The sequence below is a fragment of the Amyelois transitella genome, chromosome Z (assembly GCF_032362555.1).
Source record: "Amyelois transitella isolate CPQ chromosome Z, ilAmyTran1.1, whole genome shotgun sequence".
NCBI classification, from domain to species: Eukaryota; Metazoa; Arthropoda; class Insecta; order Lepidoptera; family Pyralidae; genus Amyelois; species Amyelois transitella.
Genome location: NC_083535.1, coordinates 11,226,562 through 11,248,431, shown reverse-complemented (window position 1 = coordinate 11,248,431; position 21,870 = coordinate 11,226,562). Strand labels below are relative to the sequence as shown.

The 21,870-nt window shown below is 36.0% G+C and overlaps 1 protein-coding gene across 1 annotated transcript in view; it reads left to right on the top strand.

Moving 5' to 3' along the window:
• Nucleotides 1–21,870, top strand: part of LOC106134065 (CUB and sushi domain-containing protein 2) — a 74,042-nt gene that overhangs the window by 32,091 nt on the left and 20,081 nt on the right. The window contains exons 2-5 of the mRNA XM_060953749.1: nucleotides 14,541–14,720; nucleotides 15,459–15,668; nucleotides 16,788–16,883; nucleotides 21,618–21,740. Of these exons, the coding sequence (XP_060809732.1) occupies nucleotides 14,541–14,720; nucleotides 15,459–15,668; nucleotides 16,788–16,883; nucleotides 21,618–21,740 (609 nt within the window). The remainder of the gene's footprint in view (nucleotides 1–14,540; nucleotides 14,721–15,458; nucleotides 15,669–16,787; nucleotides 16,884–21,617; nucleotides 21,741–21,870) is intronic.

The following is a 21,870-nucleotide window of genomic DNA, read 5'->3' as shown; positions in this document are numbered from 1 at the left end:
ATCGTGTGACTCAACCCGTCCATGTAGGGCACACGTCTCCTCATATGGGTTTTTGTTAGAACAATCGCGACCGTTAGCGGAATATCGGACATGGAAAGTCGATCTGATGGTAATGTGCATTCGCAGAATCTACTTACGAACATTTGTACCAATTAGAAGGAACAACAATGCTATTTTGAATCTTATTGTTACCGAAATATGTCTAACAATACTAAGGAAAAGTAATGTCGAAAATAATTTAAATAAAATTTAAATTTTTGTGCTAAAAAGTTAAGCATGAAAACTCGGGCGAAATATCGACAATTAATGTATCAGATAGATAGATAGACTCTTTATTGCACCATTAGAAAAAGAAAAACAGAAAAAAAAACACAGGTAATGAGGTACAAAGGCGGACTTATCGCTAAAGCAATCCCTTCCAGTCAACCTTAGGGTGGGAGGAAATTAAACTCAGATGGATGAACAGTGAATCGCGATCTCGTCTAATAGCAGAATAGTCACTCCTTGTTGATTGAGAAGACCAGGGTACAGTCTCGTTGATAAATCTGTGCATTCGCATAGCATGAAAACTCCAATCAATGCCCTCATTCGGATGGATATAAGCACTGAACTGATTCCAGATCACACTCATATAACGTCAGAATATCACACCTAATAGTTTGAGGCACATACCCTTACGATAACACCAATGCAGGTTAGAAGTCTCGTTGATATCTAAAAACTACATGTTTGAACTTGCCATGTGGTTCCCGGCACCTATAGAAAATATATAGTACTACTCCATATCATTCCCGTGGATGTCGTAAAAGGCGACTAAGGGCTTATAATCTTGGGATTCTTCTTTTAGGCGATGGGCTAGCAACCTGTCACTATATGAAACTCAATTCTATCATTAAGCCAAACAGCTGAACGTGACCTATTAGTCTTTTCAAGACAGTCGGCTCTGTCTACCCCGCAAGGGATATAGACGTGATTATATGAATATATTAAACATGTCCTAAATCGGATAGAAGCAGTGAATCTCGATCACACTCGTATAATGTCAGAATAGTCACTCCGAGTAGATTGAGCTCGCATACCACTGGGCCAGTATAGCCTCGTTGTCATCCAATATCGGCATGCCGGATAGTTACCCGAAGCATCTAGATTGGAAAGCACTGCGCAATTTCTTGATGCACGATTGCGTGCGATAGTTTGAATCGTATTAGCGTACGCTCAGACAATTCGTCGGTGTTTACATTGAGCTAGTTGTATTCTGAAGTGAACAAATTAGAATACAATACCTAATAAGATGTTCCTCAAGAAATAAGCAGAACTTATGTTGCTACATGATCTTGTGTAGTTAAATTCTTTACATATAATAAATTCGTCGTATAGTATTGGGTCTTGCGAAATCCGTCGTTAATAGCAAAGCGAAAGCGTATAGCCGGCAGCTCCATTTTTTAACTTAAAAAAAAATTGCAAATATCAGGAATCGTCTAGAGTTGTCACTCATGTATGTTTAAGAATAAAATACGAGGCTCTGAATTAAACCTGTTTGTATTTTTGACTACAATTGCCGAACAAATACTTTATAGGTAAAAGTTATTATTCAATCGATAAAACACTAGAACACAAAGGTTACCACAAAATTATGTCTCATATGTCATCGAATAAATGTATTGCGAAAAATACATTCATTACTATTTTCGAATTTCTAAAATATATTTAGACTAAGGAGCTCTTGTGACTCCGCTCGTTTAAAACGAGAAATGCCATTATCTCCATTTCCAGCGTGAATTTCCAAAAATCATTCTTTAGCCTACATCATAGCTACTATCTGCAAGATAAATTTCAGCTCGTTCTGTCCAGAAGTTTGTGTCTGTGCGTTGATAGATCAGTCAGTCACCTTGGCATATAAGTATATGTATATTAAATATCACTACATAGTATAAAACAAAGTTGCTATTTTAGTCTGTTTGTCTGTATGCTTAAATCTTTAAAATTACGCAACGGATTTTGATGCGGTTTTTTGTAACAGGTAGAGCGATTCAAGAGGAAGGTTTTTATGTATAATTTTTTCCGAATTTTGCACCCGTGCGAAGCCGGGGCAGGTCGCTAGTATACATATATGGATAGGCGTACAAACTTGGGATTCATTTCTAGGCGATAGGCTCGCAACCTGTCACTATTGAACGTCAACGTGGCCATTCAGTCTTTTCAAGACTGTTGACTCTGTCTACCCCGCAAGGGATATAGACGTGACCATATGTATGTATGTATGTATAATAGATTACTGATTAACGCCACTCGGCCGAGTGATCTCGAGCAATCTGAGGGTGTTCTGCGACGCCTGCGACACGTTTCCAATCACTTGCATATGTCAGTAATCGGTGATTTTGCCTCCGCTGGAGCAGTAAATTACGTTTGCAAGTGGCAACTCCCATTTCCCGTTTCCTCATAGAGATGTGACAGTCTATTTGAATATTAGCTGTTATGGTGTTTATTGTTATTTTACTTTAAGTAATATTTCTTAACACAATATTTTAGTTATGCAGGCAGTTTATTGGTTATATATTTTTGTATCTTTCATTAGACCGCTAAAATTCAAAACGAAGCTATTAAGATCGATTCTATGTCATGTCAATGAATGAAAAATGAGGAATGATCTTTTTCAGACAAAGCCGGATGAAGGAAGTCTATCTACTTATGAAATCGTTTCTAATATCCCATGCTGTTCATATTTTCATTGCCTATTTAACAATAAAAATACCACCAGTTTTCAGCATTTTATAGTTGTTATAAAGTTATATGTTTGAAGAAATTAATGATTATAGCTATGTTTAAATAGAAATTAATAGGCTATTAGAGAGAAATCATGTTGCTCCAAGGTCGTCATCGTGTCGTCATTGTAGCGAAAGTATCTAGGTTCGAGTCGCATTTGCGATACGACTTTTTCACATAGTATAGCTCGGTACCAAGCGATTATTATTTGTAGCTACCACCTTGTGAAAGTCAGACATGAATATACTTATATTATGCTAAGTACTTCAATATTACTCGCGACTTCGTAAACTAACAATTATAATCGGATTTGTGTTTAATATTTGCAAGATCTTTTTCGTTGCCTTTTCATTGCAGTCTGGTAAAAAAGAGTAAATTTGGAAAAAATTCTTTTTCTATTTTTTTAGAAAGATCATAAGTTATTTTTGTTAATGTTAGTATGTATGTAATGTCAGTATGCATGTGCACTTTATCGCACCACCAACCAAAAGTTTTTTTTTCTGTTTGGTCAGCTGGTTGACTGGTAGAGAATGCCAAACGGCATTAAGTCCGCCTTTTGTACATTTTTGTTTTTTTGTGCAATAAAGTTTAAATAAATAAATAAATAAATGTTATTTTTTTATATATAGATACCTAAGTTACTATGTAGTAAAATCTGTTGTTACATTTCAAATAAAACCGTTTAAAAAAAATATCCATTACACATTAAAACAACCTAGATTTACCAAAGCAAGTAAAGTCAATTTCTTTAAGTACTTAAATAGGTACTGTAATTTGTAAACAATCTTAATAAGTCTTATTGTTGAAAAATACATTTCTGAAATAAAGTTTTGTTAATAGCAAAAGTTATTTATTATGACGTGTGCCGTAAAGTTCCCGGCACCAACAAAAACAGAATAAGGCCACTCCTCTAAATCTCTCTTCTCAATGGAATGGTAAAAGGCAACTGAGGAATAGGCCTACCTATAAACTTGGTATTCTTCTTTTAGGCGATGGGCTAGCAACCTGTCACTATTTGAATCTCAATTCTATCTACAGCTGAACATGACCTATTTTCAAGACTGTCGGCTCTATCTACCCCGCAAGGGATATAGACATGATTATATGTATGTATGTAATTTATAATAATATCAGTTATTTCATTATCAGATTTTGATTCTTGTGTCTCTAAATGAATTTGAAAATGTATTTTTCAAGAAAAAGATTCATCAAGATTATACACCTTTATTTCAGTATCTAAAGTAATATAGACTATAAGAGACCAGCGCGGCCTGGTTCCGAAACCGATAAACTCGGTATAATGGACCACGAAATAAACCGAACAATGCGATTACAATTCTGTGGTACACGCGGAAATCACTTTTGGATTTCGTCGTAAGGAGCTGCGCTTCTGTGCGTCTTATTGCAATAAAGCAGTCGTGGTTTTAATCTTGTCTACTTGTGAAGACGTCTGATATTGATGTTTGTAAGTCTTCTCAAGTAACATTTGAGATTACAATGTTTTAGTTTTTTCATGTATTTGTATTTAAACGTTGGGCAAATGTGCCAGCGTTCTGATTAAAACTTATTGTTTTTCCAAATTTATTTATTTTATTACTCTTGTTAAATCTGAGGGTAATGGCGTTGCAGCATAGTAATCTTCCCAGTACTTGGATTTATTAGTCCATTCTCAGGCAGTGGTTTATTTTAGACTTTTCTCTTTCTCAAGGTCACCATCATAGAAATGATTATTATTATGGTCACGAACAACCATATCAATGAAGTAATTCAAATTTCCTGATCAACCTATTTCAGCAATAGTTACCAAACAGGCAGTTATCTCTCATACTATTCACAATTCAGGCATAACGAATAATGCAACGCAAAAAAATATCTAAATCATAACTTTTTGTACTTATTTTTTCCGAATTGGTTGACCGATATTCAAATTGCTGATCTTTAGATTAACTCCGACAAAATTCATTTCGCAACACTTAAACAGGACGGTCGGCATTATAAATCAGTAACTATAATTTACGTAATCGCTTAAAATGTCATGTTTTGTCTCTATAATTCACAAATATTGTCCTTACTTGTACTGTAGAATAATTAATTGTGAAAGAAGTACACATTTTTGGGGTAAACGGTAGTGTGCCTTGTGTTCTTGTAAATTCATCTCATTATACGCATGCAGAATTTTCTTAATTATTACCTATCTAAATAGTAGGAAACAATAAATTTTTCAAATGACTACTTTTCTTTTTGATATTTAAGATTCTATGATATTAATTGAAAACCAATATTTGTAAGTACATAATGTTCGGAACCACGAGAACAGGGTTTAAACCAGGCAATTTGCATGCGCACGCGCACCATACAGTGGGTGACCCAGAATGAAGACGCGAGTCAGGACGCCGCCGCCATACTGAATTATCCGATATATGTAACTGTTACAACTACGTAACACAAATGCGCATACGCACGTAACATAAAGAAGTTTTTGGTAATTTTGCAACAAATAGGTACTTCATATTTATCTATATGTATATAAAACTATTTTGTGTTTATTGCGGATCATGTCTAGTCTGGCCATACTTTCTAACCATCTCATCATTTTACTTCGCACGTGTAGTCAGGAGCTATATATCTTATAAAAAATATATAACATTTCATTTAACAACACGGCAAGGCATTTCCTGTAGCAGACTCCCGAGATTGAAGCGAACAGCAACAATCAGGAAAACTCAGCGTAGAAAACCCATAACCGAACAAAAATGAGGAAATAAATATCCTCATTTCAAGCATTAAACTTCGCCGTGACCTTCCCGCCTCGTGTAAGGAACAGGGCACAGGTAGTGGGCGGCGGCAGCCGGCGAAAGTTCGCGGGAAGAGCGCAAACTAATTTAAAACAAAGTGCATCGTATTGATTTATCGCAGGAAGATACGATGGCAAGGCTTCTCATGCAAAGTTCATAACTTCCGAGTGCAATCTAGTTAACTGAGCATAAAGGTGCCACTCCACTGAATAACTGGAAAGTTTCCCGGAGAGAACTCTGGACCGAATTTATTGTTTAAGTTAGAGATATTAGATTTTGCTTTATGAGGTCTACACTTCTAGGAACTATCGCTGATAACGGCGAGTAAATGCGTGTTTATGTGCAGCTTTGGGATGATGGAAAAAGTTCTCCAACCTGCCAGTTGCGGAATTCTTTCAAGTTATTTTTGCAAAAAGTTCAGCTATCCAAAGTGCAGCTGCTCTACAAGACATAATGCAAAAGAGACGGTATATTTTGAGGAAACCCGTAAGCTATTTAGACCTATGAGTTAATTTCATGATCTTTATATATTTTTTTTATTTTACACTACGCGAATAATTGCCGAGTTGATTATTCAAGGTAATTTGAATAACATACATATATACATATAATCACGTTCAAAACCCTTGCAGGGTAGACAGAGACAACAGTCTTGAGAAGACTGAAAAGTCACGTTTGTTTGTATATTTTAATATTTGAGAATATTCAAAAACTCTTTAGCATGCAACACTTACACCAATAATGAGGTAGGTTTGAATAGTCTAGAACTTTAGGCAACTTCTAAAATTTTAAGTATTATAATAAATTCAAAGTCACCAGCCTGTATTTAAGCCACGGGATCTTCCATGTTCCCTAAAACAAGGTATTGGCTGTAACTTGTGACACAATATGATGTTTATATCTAACGCATTATTTGCAGCGTAGCTTCACCAAGTGAAACATCACCCTTATTCGCAATGCCAAGCGCTTCAAGGATCCTCACCAAGGATCTCAACTAATAAACTAAATTACTCAGAAATATAATATCTAAAGTGTACAGTCGCAGGTTTATTTGTATTCTGTTCTGTTTGTAACGCAGGAGGGTAGGACATACTATTTTAATTAAAATATACATTATAACAGACTGAAACCTTGAAATCTGAAGAGTTTTTTTAACATATACTCGTAAATTAAAAGGAGATCGCGATAACTAGGTAATCTTAACTAATTCCTGGAGTGTTAGTTAGAGACAACATCTTTCCATTTGTCGCGATTCCTGCTTTCTTATTTCGCATCATCCACACTCATCACTCTTTTTAAAAGCTTTTTACATTCATACGTATAATCACATCTATATCCCTTGTGGGGTAGACAAAGCTAGCAGTCTTAAAAGACTGATAGGCCACGTTGAGCTGTAAAGATTGATGATTGAATTGAGATTCAATTAGTGACAGGTTGATATCCCATTGCTATAAGGGAAAATTCCAAGTTTTAAGCCTATCCTTTAGTATCCTTTTACGACATCCATGGAACAGAGATGGAGTGGTCCTATTCTTTTTTATATTGTTGCCGGGAATCACACGGCACAAACTATCGCTGCAATATAGTGGAAAGTGTGAACGTTAAAGTTACGAAGATTGACTTTGCTTCTATTAGCATATAATAAATATAGACTCTGCGAGGTCCACGTGCAACGAAGTTATCTTCTAATGATTCCCTATTAGAAGCTATTTGCTCTTGCATTACGAGTATAGATCGCATAAGAAAGTTTAAATTAGAAGTTGTCTGCGTAATAGCCATAAATTATATTTATTTTTTATATTCACTGGGAACGTTTTGACGAAAGGTCAGATAAAGTTTTTTTTTTCTCTCAGCCTGGCGTGTTCCCAGTTGCACCCTCTACCATTAAGCTTCGGCGCCTGGGATTCGCTTTCCTACTTCTCTCTTTCCACTTCATCCGGTCTACCGCGTCTTCAGTTCAAAGATATCATTATATCTTTCGCGGCGCCAAGCCAGGATTTCTTTGGTCTACTCCTATTCAACCCAGACCCGGCGGAGGCGGCATGGCCATACATTTGTTCCCCAAATAGTCTGCAGGCTTCAAGCAAGACATGGCTGTTTTAACGCAGTCAGGTCAGATAAAGTATATGCTAAACTAAAAGTTGATGAAGCGAAAAAGTATGTAAGATCCGTGGCCAAGATGTAGTCTTTGCCTCGCTCTTTTACCATATAAAAGAAAAAAAATTGAGCCGAATAGTTTCTTATAGTGATGGCATATTAGATTTTTACATCTTTTCTATTAGATGAAAATGAAATATGATAAAAGAAAATGTAATATATGTTATACAAAAATTTTTCAAAATTATGTATAACGATGTTGCATTAGGCTTTAGCTGCAAAAGCATAATTCAAGCAATTAATTTGAGAGCATTCGCATTTTCAATTCTTAACTCCGTTTTTAACATAGTTACATATGATACATACATAAATCTTTCAAGTAGGGGCAGGCAGAGGCTACATGGTTCCACTTGCCACGATCCGAGGATACCTAATACCAATTCACATTCATAAATATCTTTATGCAAGCACGTCCGTTTCGGGTACTCTTGATTTGACCTTTTGCCAGAACGCCACCGGTTTGATCAAGGTATCCATTTTCTATATATATACATATAGAGGTAGCAAGCTTTCCCCGCCTTGTTCCGTCTTTGTCGGTAGATCTAGCTCAAAGCCCTTTCTATTTGATCGCTTCCAGCCACAAAACAACGAAATCACAGAATAATCTCAAAAGGAAAGGTCAGAGATCAAATTAAAAACGTTTTTGTAAGAAAACAACTAAATAATGTTGAATCTTATATTTTGTATATAATTTATTTTTTTGGGCCATGGTTCAAACACCCTTGAACATCGGTCACAAAGTTATTTTATTTCGTTACAAACATTTATGCAAATAAATATTTACATAGGTACATACATATAATCACGTCTATATCCCTTGCGGGGTAGACAGAGCCAACAGTCTTTTAAAGACTGATACGCCACGTTCAGCTATTTGGCTTTAAGTTAGAATTGAGATTCAAATAGTGACAGGTTGCTAGCCCATCGCCTAAAAGAGGAATCCCAAGTTTATAAGCCTATCCCTTAGTCGCCTTTTACGACATCCGTGGGAAAGAGATGGAGTGGTCCTATTCTTTTTTGTAATGGTGCCGGGAACCACACGGCACATAAATATTTTGTCATTGTAAATAGCATTGAAAATTTACTATGTTCTTAAGGAACTTGAATGTGGTACATTCAAGCCCCTTAAGAACAAATGATTACTCTTACCATTCGCGATTTATTTATACATACTAAGTTAAATATTGCCTGTGACCTTTCTATGTTCTTTTTATTTTATACATCCAGTCGATAACTTCCCTCATTACGCCTCGAAGAATCTCTTTAGTTACGTGCGCTTATGTGTTAACTATTAATCATTATAATAAGCGAACCCTGGGCTCTAACGAAGATATAATGAACGACTACCTTCACTAAATAAATTCACGTGACTAGAAATAGAAACCTAAGACTTTTAAAGCAACCGTGACCTAGAATTACAGGAACTTATGAAATCTGTATAGTTTTAGTTTTGTCAAGCCATTTCAAGTGGCGAAGTAATAATCCGCTTGCCTCTGAGACAACAGGTTCTATCCCCGGGTCAGATCATATTTTTTATTGATTTTAGATCTTGGAAACAAAAAAGGAATTTAATATGTTTATAGTTAAGTCTGTTTTCAGATATTTTTGTTTATCAACATAGAATACAATGTATCACATATTGACGTCAACAACAGAAATTTAGAATTATTCATTCATATAATCACATCTTTATCTCTTGCGGGGTAGACAGAGCCAGCAGTCTTGGGAGACTGACAGGCCACGTTTAACTGTCAGTCTTAATTATAGAATTGAGATTCAAATAGTGACAGGTTGCTAGCCCATCGCCAAAAAAAGAATCCCAAGTTTAAAAGCTTATCCGTTAGTCGCTTTTTACGACATCCATGGGAAAGAGATGTGGTGGTGCTATTCTTTTTTACATTGGTGCCGGACACCACATGGCACGGTTTAGGATTGTATTGTAAACGAAGACCGTAGACGTAGAGGAAGGTAGGGTAGACAGAAAACAATGATTTGTATGTGGTTACTAGTACCTCTTGCTAAGAGTCATCATAAGTTTCTAAATGTGCATATATTTATAAAGTTTATTTGCTACATCAGGTCCCAATACCGTGGGAAGTTTCTCACTATAACAACGTCCGTCTAAACATGTCCATTCAAGTTGCTTAACACATTTTTTTATAATGTCCGCTATCGTGGGCGCTCAGGGTTAATTACTGTCACATATGTATCAATCCGCTATCCGCATTCGAAATTGTTAAAACTTTATCATTGTCAGACGTGCATTCATACTGATCAATTCACTATCCCTTAGTCTCAAGACTTAACTAATTATTTGGTTACTAATTATTTACAGATGAAATAAAGCTGAACTGCAGTGTGGTTCCCGGCATCAGTAAAAAAAAATGAATAGGATCACTCCATATCCTTTCCATAGATGTCATAAAAGACGAGTAAGGGATAGGGCTTAAAAAAATTTGGATTCTTCTTTTAGACGATGGGCTAGCAACCTCACACCACCCACCTTCACTACCTATTTGAATCTCAATTCTACCATTAAACTAAATAGCTAAACGTTGACACTATCAAGACTTTTGATCCTGTCTGCCCCGCAAGGTACATAGACGTAATTGTAATGTATTACATTAATAAATGACAGTCATTGTGGTGTGAAGTAAGCAAGTGGAGCGGCAGCACGGGTTGTTCTGTCACTTTACGGCGTTTGCCAGACTAGAGCGGGTGTGTGCACTAATACAAGTTGTTGTAAATTTCAACGAATCTAGTTTTCGACAGCATAGTAATATACGAATGTAAATATGGAAAATAAAGTAATAACAACGGCAAGACACTATGAAATCGTGCAGGGGAGTGGCAATAGTGATATTTCATAACATTATTTTACACATTTTTATATGTAGTCCCTACTATTTGTCCACAAAAACATACAGCACAGAGATTCATACTCCGCTGACGGTACACTCAGCTTGCAAACAAACATGATCACCATTCAATTTAACCACCATTCAAACAAAGTGGGTCAGTCAATCAGTTAGAATAAAACACCAGATTTTCTGATGTTCAAGGCGTCTTGTCTGGTCGTCGTTTTAGTCAAATCGATTGTCCTTTTTTCATTAATATGTCAGTCAGTTTTGTTCACATAAAATGTCAAGTCAAGTCTGTCTGTCCATGGAGGCTGAACGACCGCTACACAAACCAAAACCATATAGGTTGTCAGCAGCCGACTGTACATTACTTACTGCACACGTCCAACTCGTGCTATTATTTGCGCGTGAGATGCGTATCGTTAGTGAAAGAATCGACAACGGCTTCCGCGTTTCTTTTTGAATTTGTTTTGTAATAATACTTACTTAATCTATTTATAACTAATTAGCTTTTGCAATTACAGATAAAATTTGCCTATTTTATCTACTCCCGAATATCTTTTCTATATCTGTGCCTAATTTCGTGAAAATCAGTTTGAGTTTACTCATTACAAACATACAAATCTATTCTTTTTATTATTAGTGTGGATGAACATAATTCGGCCATGTGGGTCTCCGCACTTAATCTTTTTCATGGATGTCGTTAAAGGCGATTAGACTATTAATAATTGGGATTTTCTTTTAAGCGCTGGGCCGACCTGTCATTATTTGAATCTCAATTTAAGCCATAAGTGGAACGCGACATTTCATTCTTTGCGAAACTGTTGGCTCTGACTACCCCGTAAGGAAACGACGTGATAGTATGAATTTTAAACTTCATTTAGTCCGAGTAAAAGAAAATGTCTGAATATTATTCTTTAAAATATCTAAATAAGAGTATTCTTATTCTGTTAGTTGTCCCTTTTAATTCCAAAGAGATATACACGTAAGTAGTTTTTTAACTTCCTCGTCCCTTCGTCACTCGATAAAGCGAAAGTTTTATATAATTTGATGACGATATATACCTACTTACATAAAAACATACATCATCTTGGACAGGTAAATAGGTTGAGATTATATCTTTCCACTACCCAGGAATTACTTTCCTTCAATCCGTCAAATACTAGGTCTTTTGCGCTAATAATACGAAAATGGCCGCGTACCTAATTCTCTTTGTCATCTATCTAGTATATATGCGTTGCTAAAATTTCTATGAAGACGTGTTGGACATTTGACACACAATTAAATTTATTGTGAGTTACTTTGAATATTATTGTCGGTCTCAGTCTTGATGGTCTCAGTAGAATATGCTCGTCACTGACTGCAATGTCTCGGGTTCGATCGCCGGTCAGGTTATGTTGATAAACAAACACTTCTCTGGAATGGTTCACGTGGTACGCCTTGTTAGCATGATTCTGTATGTAAAAACCTGACTCACCCAGAGTCAGGATTTTACATGAAGTAAAGTAAAAAAAAAGTAAAAATTTATTTATTTCTTCACAAAATACACATAGAAGTAACATTAGTACATAGCATCAATCTTAAGCTAGATATTTCGTGAAGACTGGTGCTTGAAATAGGCTGAAACAGCCTGTCACACAAGACACCAGGCCTCACCTCCTGGATTTAGAAGCATACTTATTATTAGAATTATTAGAATTAGAAGCGGCTTCCTTCTGACCTCCGCCACCTTGGAGGAGAACCTAACCCATTTTGAATCATGGGAAATGCTGCACTAGGTGAATATGCCATTTTATAAAAAAATCCCATATTAACCTTTTACGAAATCCATTAGAAAGAGATGGAGAGGTCCTATTCTGAAGTGCCGGAAACACGTTACATGTCTTTTATATTTCTTTATGTTAACGTATTCATAGTCGTTTAAATTCATTTTGAAAGAAAGGAAGAAAGAAAACAAAATATTTTATTCGATATCACAAACTTAACTATACTAAGTAACAGGATTTTACAATTTGGACGTATTTGTGAATATCAAAAAGGATTCCTCTCAGCATAATGTTGCGGTGGAACCATAACGCTGGTCTTCTGACGACACCTTTTTAAAAAATTAAAATTATATACATGAAAGTCTCAAACAAAAAGATAGAACTAGCACTGTATCTACTTAATGCAATATAATTACAAAAACACCAGCAGTCATGCTGAAAGGGCTACGAAGCGAGATGGTGAAACAATCGATAAGCCATCCCAGTTCCAATTAGCATACATCTGGCCTGTAATATATCCTATTGTGTTGCCAATGGATCACTCTACGCTATCTATATATCTCGTTATCATTGACCCGATCACTCCACTTTCATTAGTGTTCACAGACATAGATCGGAATAGATAACTCGTGTGCATTTTAAGCAGAGAGTGTTTTATAGTTACCACTTCTATAGAGTAAAATCAAAGAGAATTTAGAGAAGAACTTTATCTTCATGTGTAATTATTATGTGTTCTTTTCGAAACATTTTCATTTGACATCTGTACTGAACTCTAAAAAATTGAATTTATGAACTTTCAAATTTTCACTCTATATATTATAGGGTAAAGTGTATTTTTGACGTCACTAAAGGCAAAAACCTTCGTAGGCTTGGTTTTTATACAGACGAGTGAACTGGTGTTATCTATTGCGGTTTAGTCTTTGGTCCGTATCGTTTCAAATTAATTCGAAAATTCAGTATTGGACTTAAAGATATTGAAACGAAAATTACAAAGCGGAATGATAGTAGGTAGGTTGAGTATAATTTATTAGTTGGTTCTTTCTATTCCTTCGTAATTACATAGGCTTGCACAAATTTCAATATTGTTGTCTCTCACCTGAAAACTTCCGCGTAAAACATAGGATGCAGTTTATTTGCGTTCCAGCTGTACATGCTTACATATAATCACGTCTTAATCCCTTGCGGGGTATATAGAGCCAACAGTTTCGAAACGACTGGTGGGCCGCATTCAGTTGATTGGCTCAATGATAGTTTTGAGATTCAAATAGTGACAGGTTGCTAGCCTATCGTCTAAAAGAAGAATCCCAAGTTTATAGAAATTTCGAGAAATCCTCTATTATTGCACCCCATGACCGCATAAGAAACCTACCTAACCTTTCGACACAAGACTGTGCGCTGATTTTTTTTACATATATAACTAAATCTAACTTGTCTATATTTTATATTAAATCCGAAATTACGATTCTATAAAAGCGTATAATATAAACATAGCAAGGTTTATTTAGCCGAGGTGATTGGCACCTCATTGATTACTAACCCAGCGAGCCGGCTGGCCCTTCGAGTCCACTGGTCAGGCTCCGGTGAGATCTACACGCGCAGATATGCGTGAAGCATTTGTAGGGTTATCCTGAACTGATGAACCGACTTATCTAATCTAGCACATAGGTACGTTTTATTTTATTTTCCTGTTTTCATTTCAAGTGAGAGTTATTTGCAAGACTTCTGTATGGGGAGCGTTTATTTGTAGGAACTGTTTTATGTGTAATTTAGTATAGTGTCGAATTAAATAGACATCCAATTGGCCATTGAAATCAGAATAATTAAGAATCTTTATTTGTCAAAAGGCATGCCTACGTCTTAAATGAACTTGTTTAAAATCGTTTTTTGCATACATACGAGTACATACATACATATGGTCACGTCTATATCCATTGCGGGGTAGACAGAGCCAACAGTCTTGAAAAGACTGAATGGCCACCTTCAGCTATTTAGCTTAATGACAGAATTGAGGTGACAGGTTGCTAACCCATCGCCTGAAAAAGAATCCCAAGTTTATAAGCCTATCCCTTAGTCGCCTTTTACAACATCCATGGGAACGAGATGGAGTGGTCCTGTTCTTTTTTTTTATTGGTGCCGGGAACCACACGGCACACCGGGAACTTTTGAATAATTAAAATCAAATAATATTTTTGTTTCAGTGGAGCGTCGCTGCGGCCACCCAGCCGTGCCTCCCAACGCCAGGGTGTCTCTCCCGGGGGACGACATTGTCCCGGGTACCATGGCCACCTACGAATGCGATGATGGGTACGAGCTCTTCGGTGCCCATCAGAGGGAATGCACCATCAGAGGCGAATGGACTGCCGAGCCACCGTTTTGTGGTAAGATTTTTTTATTTCATTTCTCCTCCTAGCATAAATTAATAAATATATACGGAACAAATGACGCAGATTGAGTTAGCCTCGAAGTAAGTTCGAGACTTGTGTTACGAGATACTAACTCAACGATGCTATATTTTATACTAAATACTTATATAGATAAACATCCAAGACCCAGGCCAATCAGAAAAGGTTCTTTTCTCATCATGCCCTGGCCGAGATTCGAACCCGGGACCTCCGGGGTCGCAGACAAGCGTACTACCGCTGCGCCACAGAGGCTGTCAAATGTCAAAGCATATCCGTAATGTTCCATTATCTTTAGCATTTAGCCAACGCAACGGGGCTATTTTCTCTGTGCTAGCAACGGTCGGTCTCATTTGCTCAGTGTTCATATTCAGTGTTCTCAACTTAGAGTCACTGGTTATCTTAAGCACGAGAATGCCAAACGGACATTTATTTACTTTCCCCAAATAATTTACAGAATCCAAATCAAACATGTAAGTAGTAGTGGAGAAGTATTTTTTTTTATTTATTGTATGTAACAAATCGACATTATATTTTCATCATTTTATTAAGAATTAATTAATTGACTTAAGTGACTTATGTACATATAATCTTATAATAATTTGCATGCTATAATTCATGGCTGACCAGGAGGAAATATGTTTTGTTTTTACACCTTTTGTAAACCGTAGTCAAAAGCAAATAAATATTCTATTCTATTCATGTTTTTTTGTGCAGGCACCAACGTCGCCTTCAGAAAGCCAGCGAACCAATCCACGACGGTGCGCGGGGGCAGTGCTAGCAACGGGAATGACGGGGAGAAGACCACGGAACATGATGGGAAGAGATGCAGCGAGACCCAGAGGGAAGCCTCGCCCTGGTGGCAGGTGGATCTGCTGAGGCACTACGCGGTGAAGGTGGTCAGGGTCACCACTAGGGGATGCTGTGGTGAGTTTACATACATACATCCTATCACGTCTATATGCCTTGCGGGTTGGACAAAGCCAACCGTCTTCAAAAGATCGTAAGGTCACGTTCAGCTGTAATAGTGACAGGTTTTAGCCCATCGCCTAAAAGAAGAATCCCAAGTTCATTATGTCACTAGTTGAATCTCAATTCTATCATTAGACCAAACGGCTGAAGCCTGATTTAATACGAGAATCGTTGATATTGATTAATTAAAAGACTTACCCTTTGCCTTAAACCGTGGCCTGTCAGCCTTTCAAGATTGCTATCTCTGTCTACCCCGCAAGGGATATAGACGTGATTAAATGGGTGGATGGATATATAGTTAAAATCTATTTTAACATAGTGGTATCGGTGGTCACAGGTGGATAGACGTCGTGAGGCAACTAGCCAAGACTTGTCACGGAGAAATACAAGTGGTGTCGCTAAATGTGTGTGGGCGTCAGTACCTACTTTTGTGCTAACAAGTTAGAATTGAGTTTGACAATTGTATCGTTATTTTTAGTTTTACTGAGGTTACAAAATTTTTGTTATTGTTATTTGTGATATTGCAACTAATTTCTTGAGGTAGTAGTTAGGTGGAGTTCAATTTTGAGTACAATGACCGGAATTACACAGAAGTGTAGGTAATAAATAACTATTGATCTATCTTGCTAATAAAAGCTGATGTCGTGTCAAATGGCTTCCAACTATGTATTTAGTCCCCAGAACGATGCCATTTGCATCGCCATTTTGATAATTAATTGAAACTGAATTCATTATCAAAATTCAGATAATAGATAGGTATGTTACTTCGGCGATTTTTTAAAAAGGCCATAATATCTGTTTTATACAGAATGATCAACTAATCAGTCTTTATATGAGAAAGAAAAAAATATTCTTTTTCTATATCTTCAATGGAAACCAACTCAATTAGAATATCCAAATCTGTTATAAATATAATTTCCTTAAACAAATAAAATTCACCATGTGGAATCAATAAAAAATGCTGTTTTTGCACTTTTTCAATCTAATAAATATAAACGGGACCAAGATGATAACAAAGAAATAATAAAAAATTCGGTTTTCACTAGTCGTCATAATCGTTATGTTTTTGTCCAGGCCACCAACCGCTGCAAGACCTGGAGATCAGGGTGGGCAACAGCAGCTCAGACCTTCAGAGGAATCCCCTGTGCGCCTGGTTCCCAGGGACTATTGGTAAGTTCTATATTCATAAAAGTTTGTATAGAATTGTTATGCTTACTGGCCACTAAAAAAATAAGTTAAATTATTTTAAAAGAAAATGCGGTCGTCTATTGTTAATTTTCACGCTAACGGAATAAAATCTACGTTTATAAGCTCATGGTTTTGAGTTTTTTAACTTTCTTATTGTTTTATCAACACATTTTATTTTCACCTGAATTAATATAAGATCAACAAGTGAGTAAGAAAATTATTACAAATAATTGAAACACAAATACAAATCTAAAAATCTTACCGAGAAAACATTTTGACAAGTGTCTATGGTTTTTGTATAATGTACCTATATTTTGTAGTAGCCGAACAAGACATAAACTGACCGTATTTTATTGACCCAAAAACACTGAATCATTTAGCAGCATTACAGAATCGGGGTCATTATGCTCTCTCAACATAACAGCTATTAATGTTTACCAAACTATAAACAAAATATATCCAATAGTTAATTGTTTCTGGGAGCGATTCGTTATATAAAATTGAACCACAAAGAATTTATACCTCAGGACTGCCAAGCAGAGAACAAGTTGGTTCACATTAAAAAAAAAACAGTTCCTTATTTCTTTTGTAATTATATGTTACTAGAGGCCGCCCGCGACTTCGTCCGCATGGAAACCCTATTAAGCCCGCGGGAACTCCGGGGCAAACAGTAACATATGTTATTCTCGGTCTTCAGCTACCTACATACCAAATTTCATCGTAATCGGTTCAGTAGTTTTTGCGTGAAAGAGTAACAAACATCCATACTGACATACTCACAAATTTTCGCATTTATAATATTTAGTAGGATTTAATTTGTACATTTTTCGTAAAATTTCTTCTACTTTTATAAATATCTTACATAAAGCCCAAAATATTCATCAAAACTGTTTATTAATGTTAGCAAAAGTAATGCTTTTAACTATGCATTTCAGCATATTACTTCGCCCCAGAAAAGTGATTATTATGAAACTGGACCACGAAGCCCTTAACCTGATAAAATAAACCGGCCCACGATTTATAAACGTTAAACCAGAATTCTCCATTGTTTACACCTGCGATGAAATATAGAGTGCAAATTTCATAATTGACCCCTTTTCGTATAAATTTTCTACAATTTTGTATCTCTTAGCGTATTAAATGTGTTACTAGCTGTGCCCGCGACTTAGTCCGCGTGGAATAGTTATTTTAGCCATCATTGAAACCCGCAGGGGTGATAGATTTTCCCCGTTTTTTTCACATATTCCATTATTTCTTTGCTCTTTATAGTTGCAGCGTGATGTAATATAGCCTAAAGCCTTATTTTTTAAATCAAAAAGATTTTTTCAATTCGAACCAGTAGTTTCTGAGACAAGCACGTTCAAACAAACAAACTCGTCGGCTTTATAATATTAGTATGGATTAATATCTAGTGCGCCATATTGATTTACCAGAGTATTAATTAAAATTCGCAACTGTTACGAGGTTGTATCAAGTAAGTAAGTTGGTTTGAAACAATCAATGAGTATGAAGTATGAATAAGAGTGAATAAGTAATTAATATCTTTTAAAAGCTTTTAAAAGCACAGTAAACATATATAACTACTTAAAAGAAAGATATAGCGTTTGACCGTGGCTTCGTTCATAATTACAGCCTCTAAGCTATTTTGGTCAGTTATTACAAGTAAATTAATACTTCTTTTAATGTTTACACTTATGAAAATACGATTGGTTTATTAGATAGTGTTTCTGACTTTTCATGCGATATATCTTAAAACCGTTATTTCTCCTTAAGCTTCTAGCTTAAATGTAAATATAATAAAAACAAAAATTAATTCAGCCCAATTAAATCGTCATATCGTATATCCAATTCAATTTTTATTAATTAAGCAGTAAAAATACCTAATATTTTTGAAGAAATAATTGGGGTAACCAAAACTCTTTGTTAATTTCAGTTCAGTAATCCGTTACTTGGCCAAACAGCCTTGAATTTTTAAGTTGACAAAATAATTTTCGACATCGCTTAAGTAATAACTTCGAGCCAAAATTAGTTCTGAAATACAGTCATTTGTAGATGTGTCAGTCCACATTCATAATACTAAGTACCTAGTCCTACTCCGAAAGTTTGTTTGATGTTTTTCCGAAATTTATTAATTTTCCGTGTACTTTTCGACATTTTAGAATAATACCATTGCATATCTTTCCGATGGATGTAGTAAAAGGCGACTAAAGGATAGGCTTATAAACTTAGGATTCTTCTTATAGGCGATGGGCTAGCAAACTGTCACTATTTGAATCTCAATACGAGTATCATATCATATAATAGCATCATTCTATCATTAAGCCAAACAGCTGAACGTGGCGGATCGGTCTTTTCAAGACTGTTGGCTCTGTCTGATGGTTTAATCAAGGAATGAAATTCAGGTACGGTGAAAGTGAAAAGGTTGCTAGTCTCGCACAAAAATCTGAATTTAAAATTTTCCATGAATACGGTAATTTCTAATTGTTTGTGCTTGAGTCATCGAGATCTTATTTACTTAACAAAAAAATATATGAGATATTGTATTCAAGTTTATTATTCAGAATTATTTACTATATTCAGGCACTTCAGGCCTATTGGCTATTCAAAATTAAGTTTCGAAATTATACTAAAAACAATAAAGTTTTTTGGAGACCGTCCCCGTTTACTCCGTAAGAGATAAAGACGTGATTTAAGTATAAATTTAAATAAAAAAAAAACAGTGCAATATGTATAAATTTACATGATCCATCCTCTTCATTACAACGGCGGCACATGTGCCTGCCTCGCTTTGTAATTGAAAACCGAATAGAAAATAAAAGTAAAACTCTAATGAATGGAGATGAGATCGTGTGAGCTCCGCTCAATGGGAGGAAAGTGGAAATCGTGTTAGTGGGGTGCGCACGATGGGAACCGGCCGCTGATGGTTTTTACATAGAGATTACTTTACCTAGACTTTATTGACTGACTAGATTCTAAACACTGCATTAAATATAAAAACATGCTAATAGAGGGAAAAGATTTGTTTTTTTTTATATAGATTCAGGATAAAGTATTTACTTATTGTTTTTTTTTTCAAATTCTTTAGAAACAAAATTTTTATTCAACTACTGAATTGAGAAAAAAACTCGCACACGAAGGGTTGAGTACCATCATCATGTTAACTTTTTGGAAAATGTTCATGTTTCTACTTGGTTAATTGATACTCCATCTATATCACTGCGTGGTTTGTACTCTAGGGTTCTGCACAGTGATTAGGTTACATAGACCTTGATTATTTACTGGACTATGCATTTCGTGAACTATCGCAGCCGCAAAGAGTAATAATTTTATAAGATCCGCGTTTTTTACCAATGTTTACAAGTTTCAACATTAAATTGTAACTCGAACTATTTAGTTACATGAAACCTAGGGACGTGGTGGGTACGATCCAAAAAAACCATTTAAAAAACACAATACAATGATATCTCTATCATTTGATCAATAGTTACGACGAGGCCGTTTCCTAAGTAGATCTACTTATTCACACGAACGAAACAGGGTCACAACCGAACTCAAGGAAACTGACAAAAGTTATATGCGAGTCCATTACGGCACAAAATGAAACATTAATATACCAATTAAACGTAACTCGGTAATGTATGATGACGCATTAACTACGCGAAAGCATAACTTGCGCTTTCTATTATGTTTTCTATTGTTGACAACAATTGATAAATTCAGCCGATTCCCACAGTTAATAAAAGTGTTTGTGCGATAATGTTTGTTATGCAGGCCGCCTATCAGACCGACGCGTAACAATGTCGTAATTATAATTAGACGTCACGCGCTCGCGCTCGCTGTTTAGACACGTTTGTGGTTTTAAACACCAAGTTGGCGTTAAGTTAATTTATTCCAGTTTATGCTGTGCGGTTTTTTTGCTGTTGTGATATCTATCATAACCAGTCAAGATATTAATCTTACAAAAGAACTACGTACTTACATTAATTTTTAAAGTGCCTTAACGTAAGTAGAATTTCTTTAATTTAATAGGTACCAAAACATTGACTTCCTTTTTATTAAATCATACGAGATCTGTAAAGTCCAGTTAGATCTTCAAGTTCCTTAGTCACCCTGTGTGATAGTGGGCCAAGCAGCGCCTTTGTCGGCGTGTCGTGCTGGTATGCTGCCTGTCGCTTCAACAGCAATGCGCGTGCACATTCGCCGCAATCATGCGCAATTGCACGAGGAATGGCAGGAATTCTAGCCGCTGTAAAGATTAACCCTGCTGAGCGACTGGGGCGGGTCAACCATCATATTTCTAATACTACGTAATATTCTAAATAAAAAATCAATTAAGATATTTGAAATAATATTAAAATAACCTTCATGTATATTATATGAAGAGCATTAATAGTTGTAAACATTATGGTTGCAAGCTTTTGGTACCAATTTATTACGTGTAAATTTTTAATTTCAACTTATAAAGGTAACTTACAACTCTAAATACATACCTAATTCTTTTTGTCTCCGTAGTCAGCTATCACACCGTAAAAATCTCAAACTTTGGTTACTTATTTACGATATTGTTTCAATTGACAAGTTCATTACATCCTTCTTTGACAGTGATGTGTCATCTCCACAATCTTTTAACTTTTTTAGACGAAGGAATGACAAAATACTCCGCATACCTTCCAACCAGTGTTGTTCTAGAATGTTTACAATCTTTATCCTTTTCAGACGAAGGAGTAACGAAGACGTTCACGTGCGCCCGTCCCCTGATCGGCCAGCACGTGTTCCTGCAACTGGTGGGGGTAGAGGGGTCCCTGTCTCTCTGCGAGGTCGAGGTCTTCACTACCGAAGGTATGTTATCCAAAGATTTTATAGTAACGCCTGAGCGATTTCTCGAAAAAGGTAAGATGCTCTCGCGTTTAATTTTGACGGCCTCTGTGGCGCAGCGGTAGTACGCTTGTCTGTAACACCGGAGCTCCCG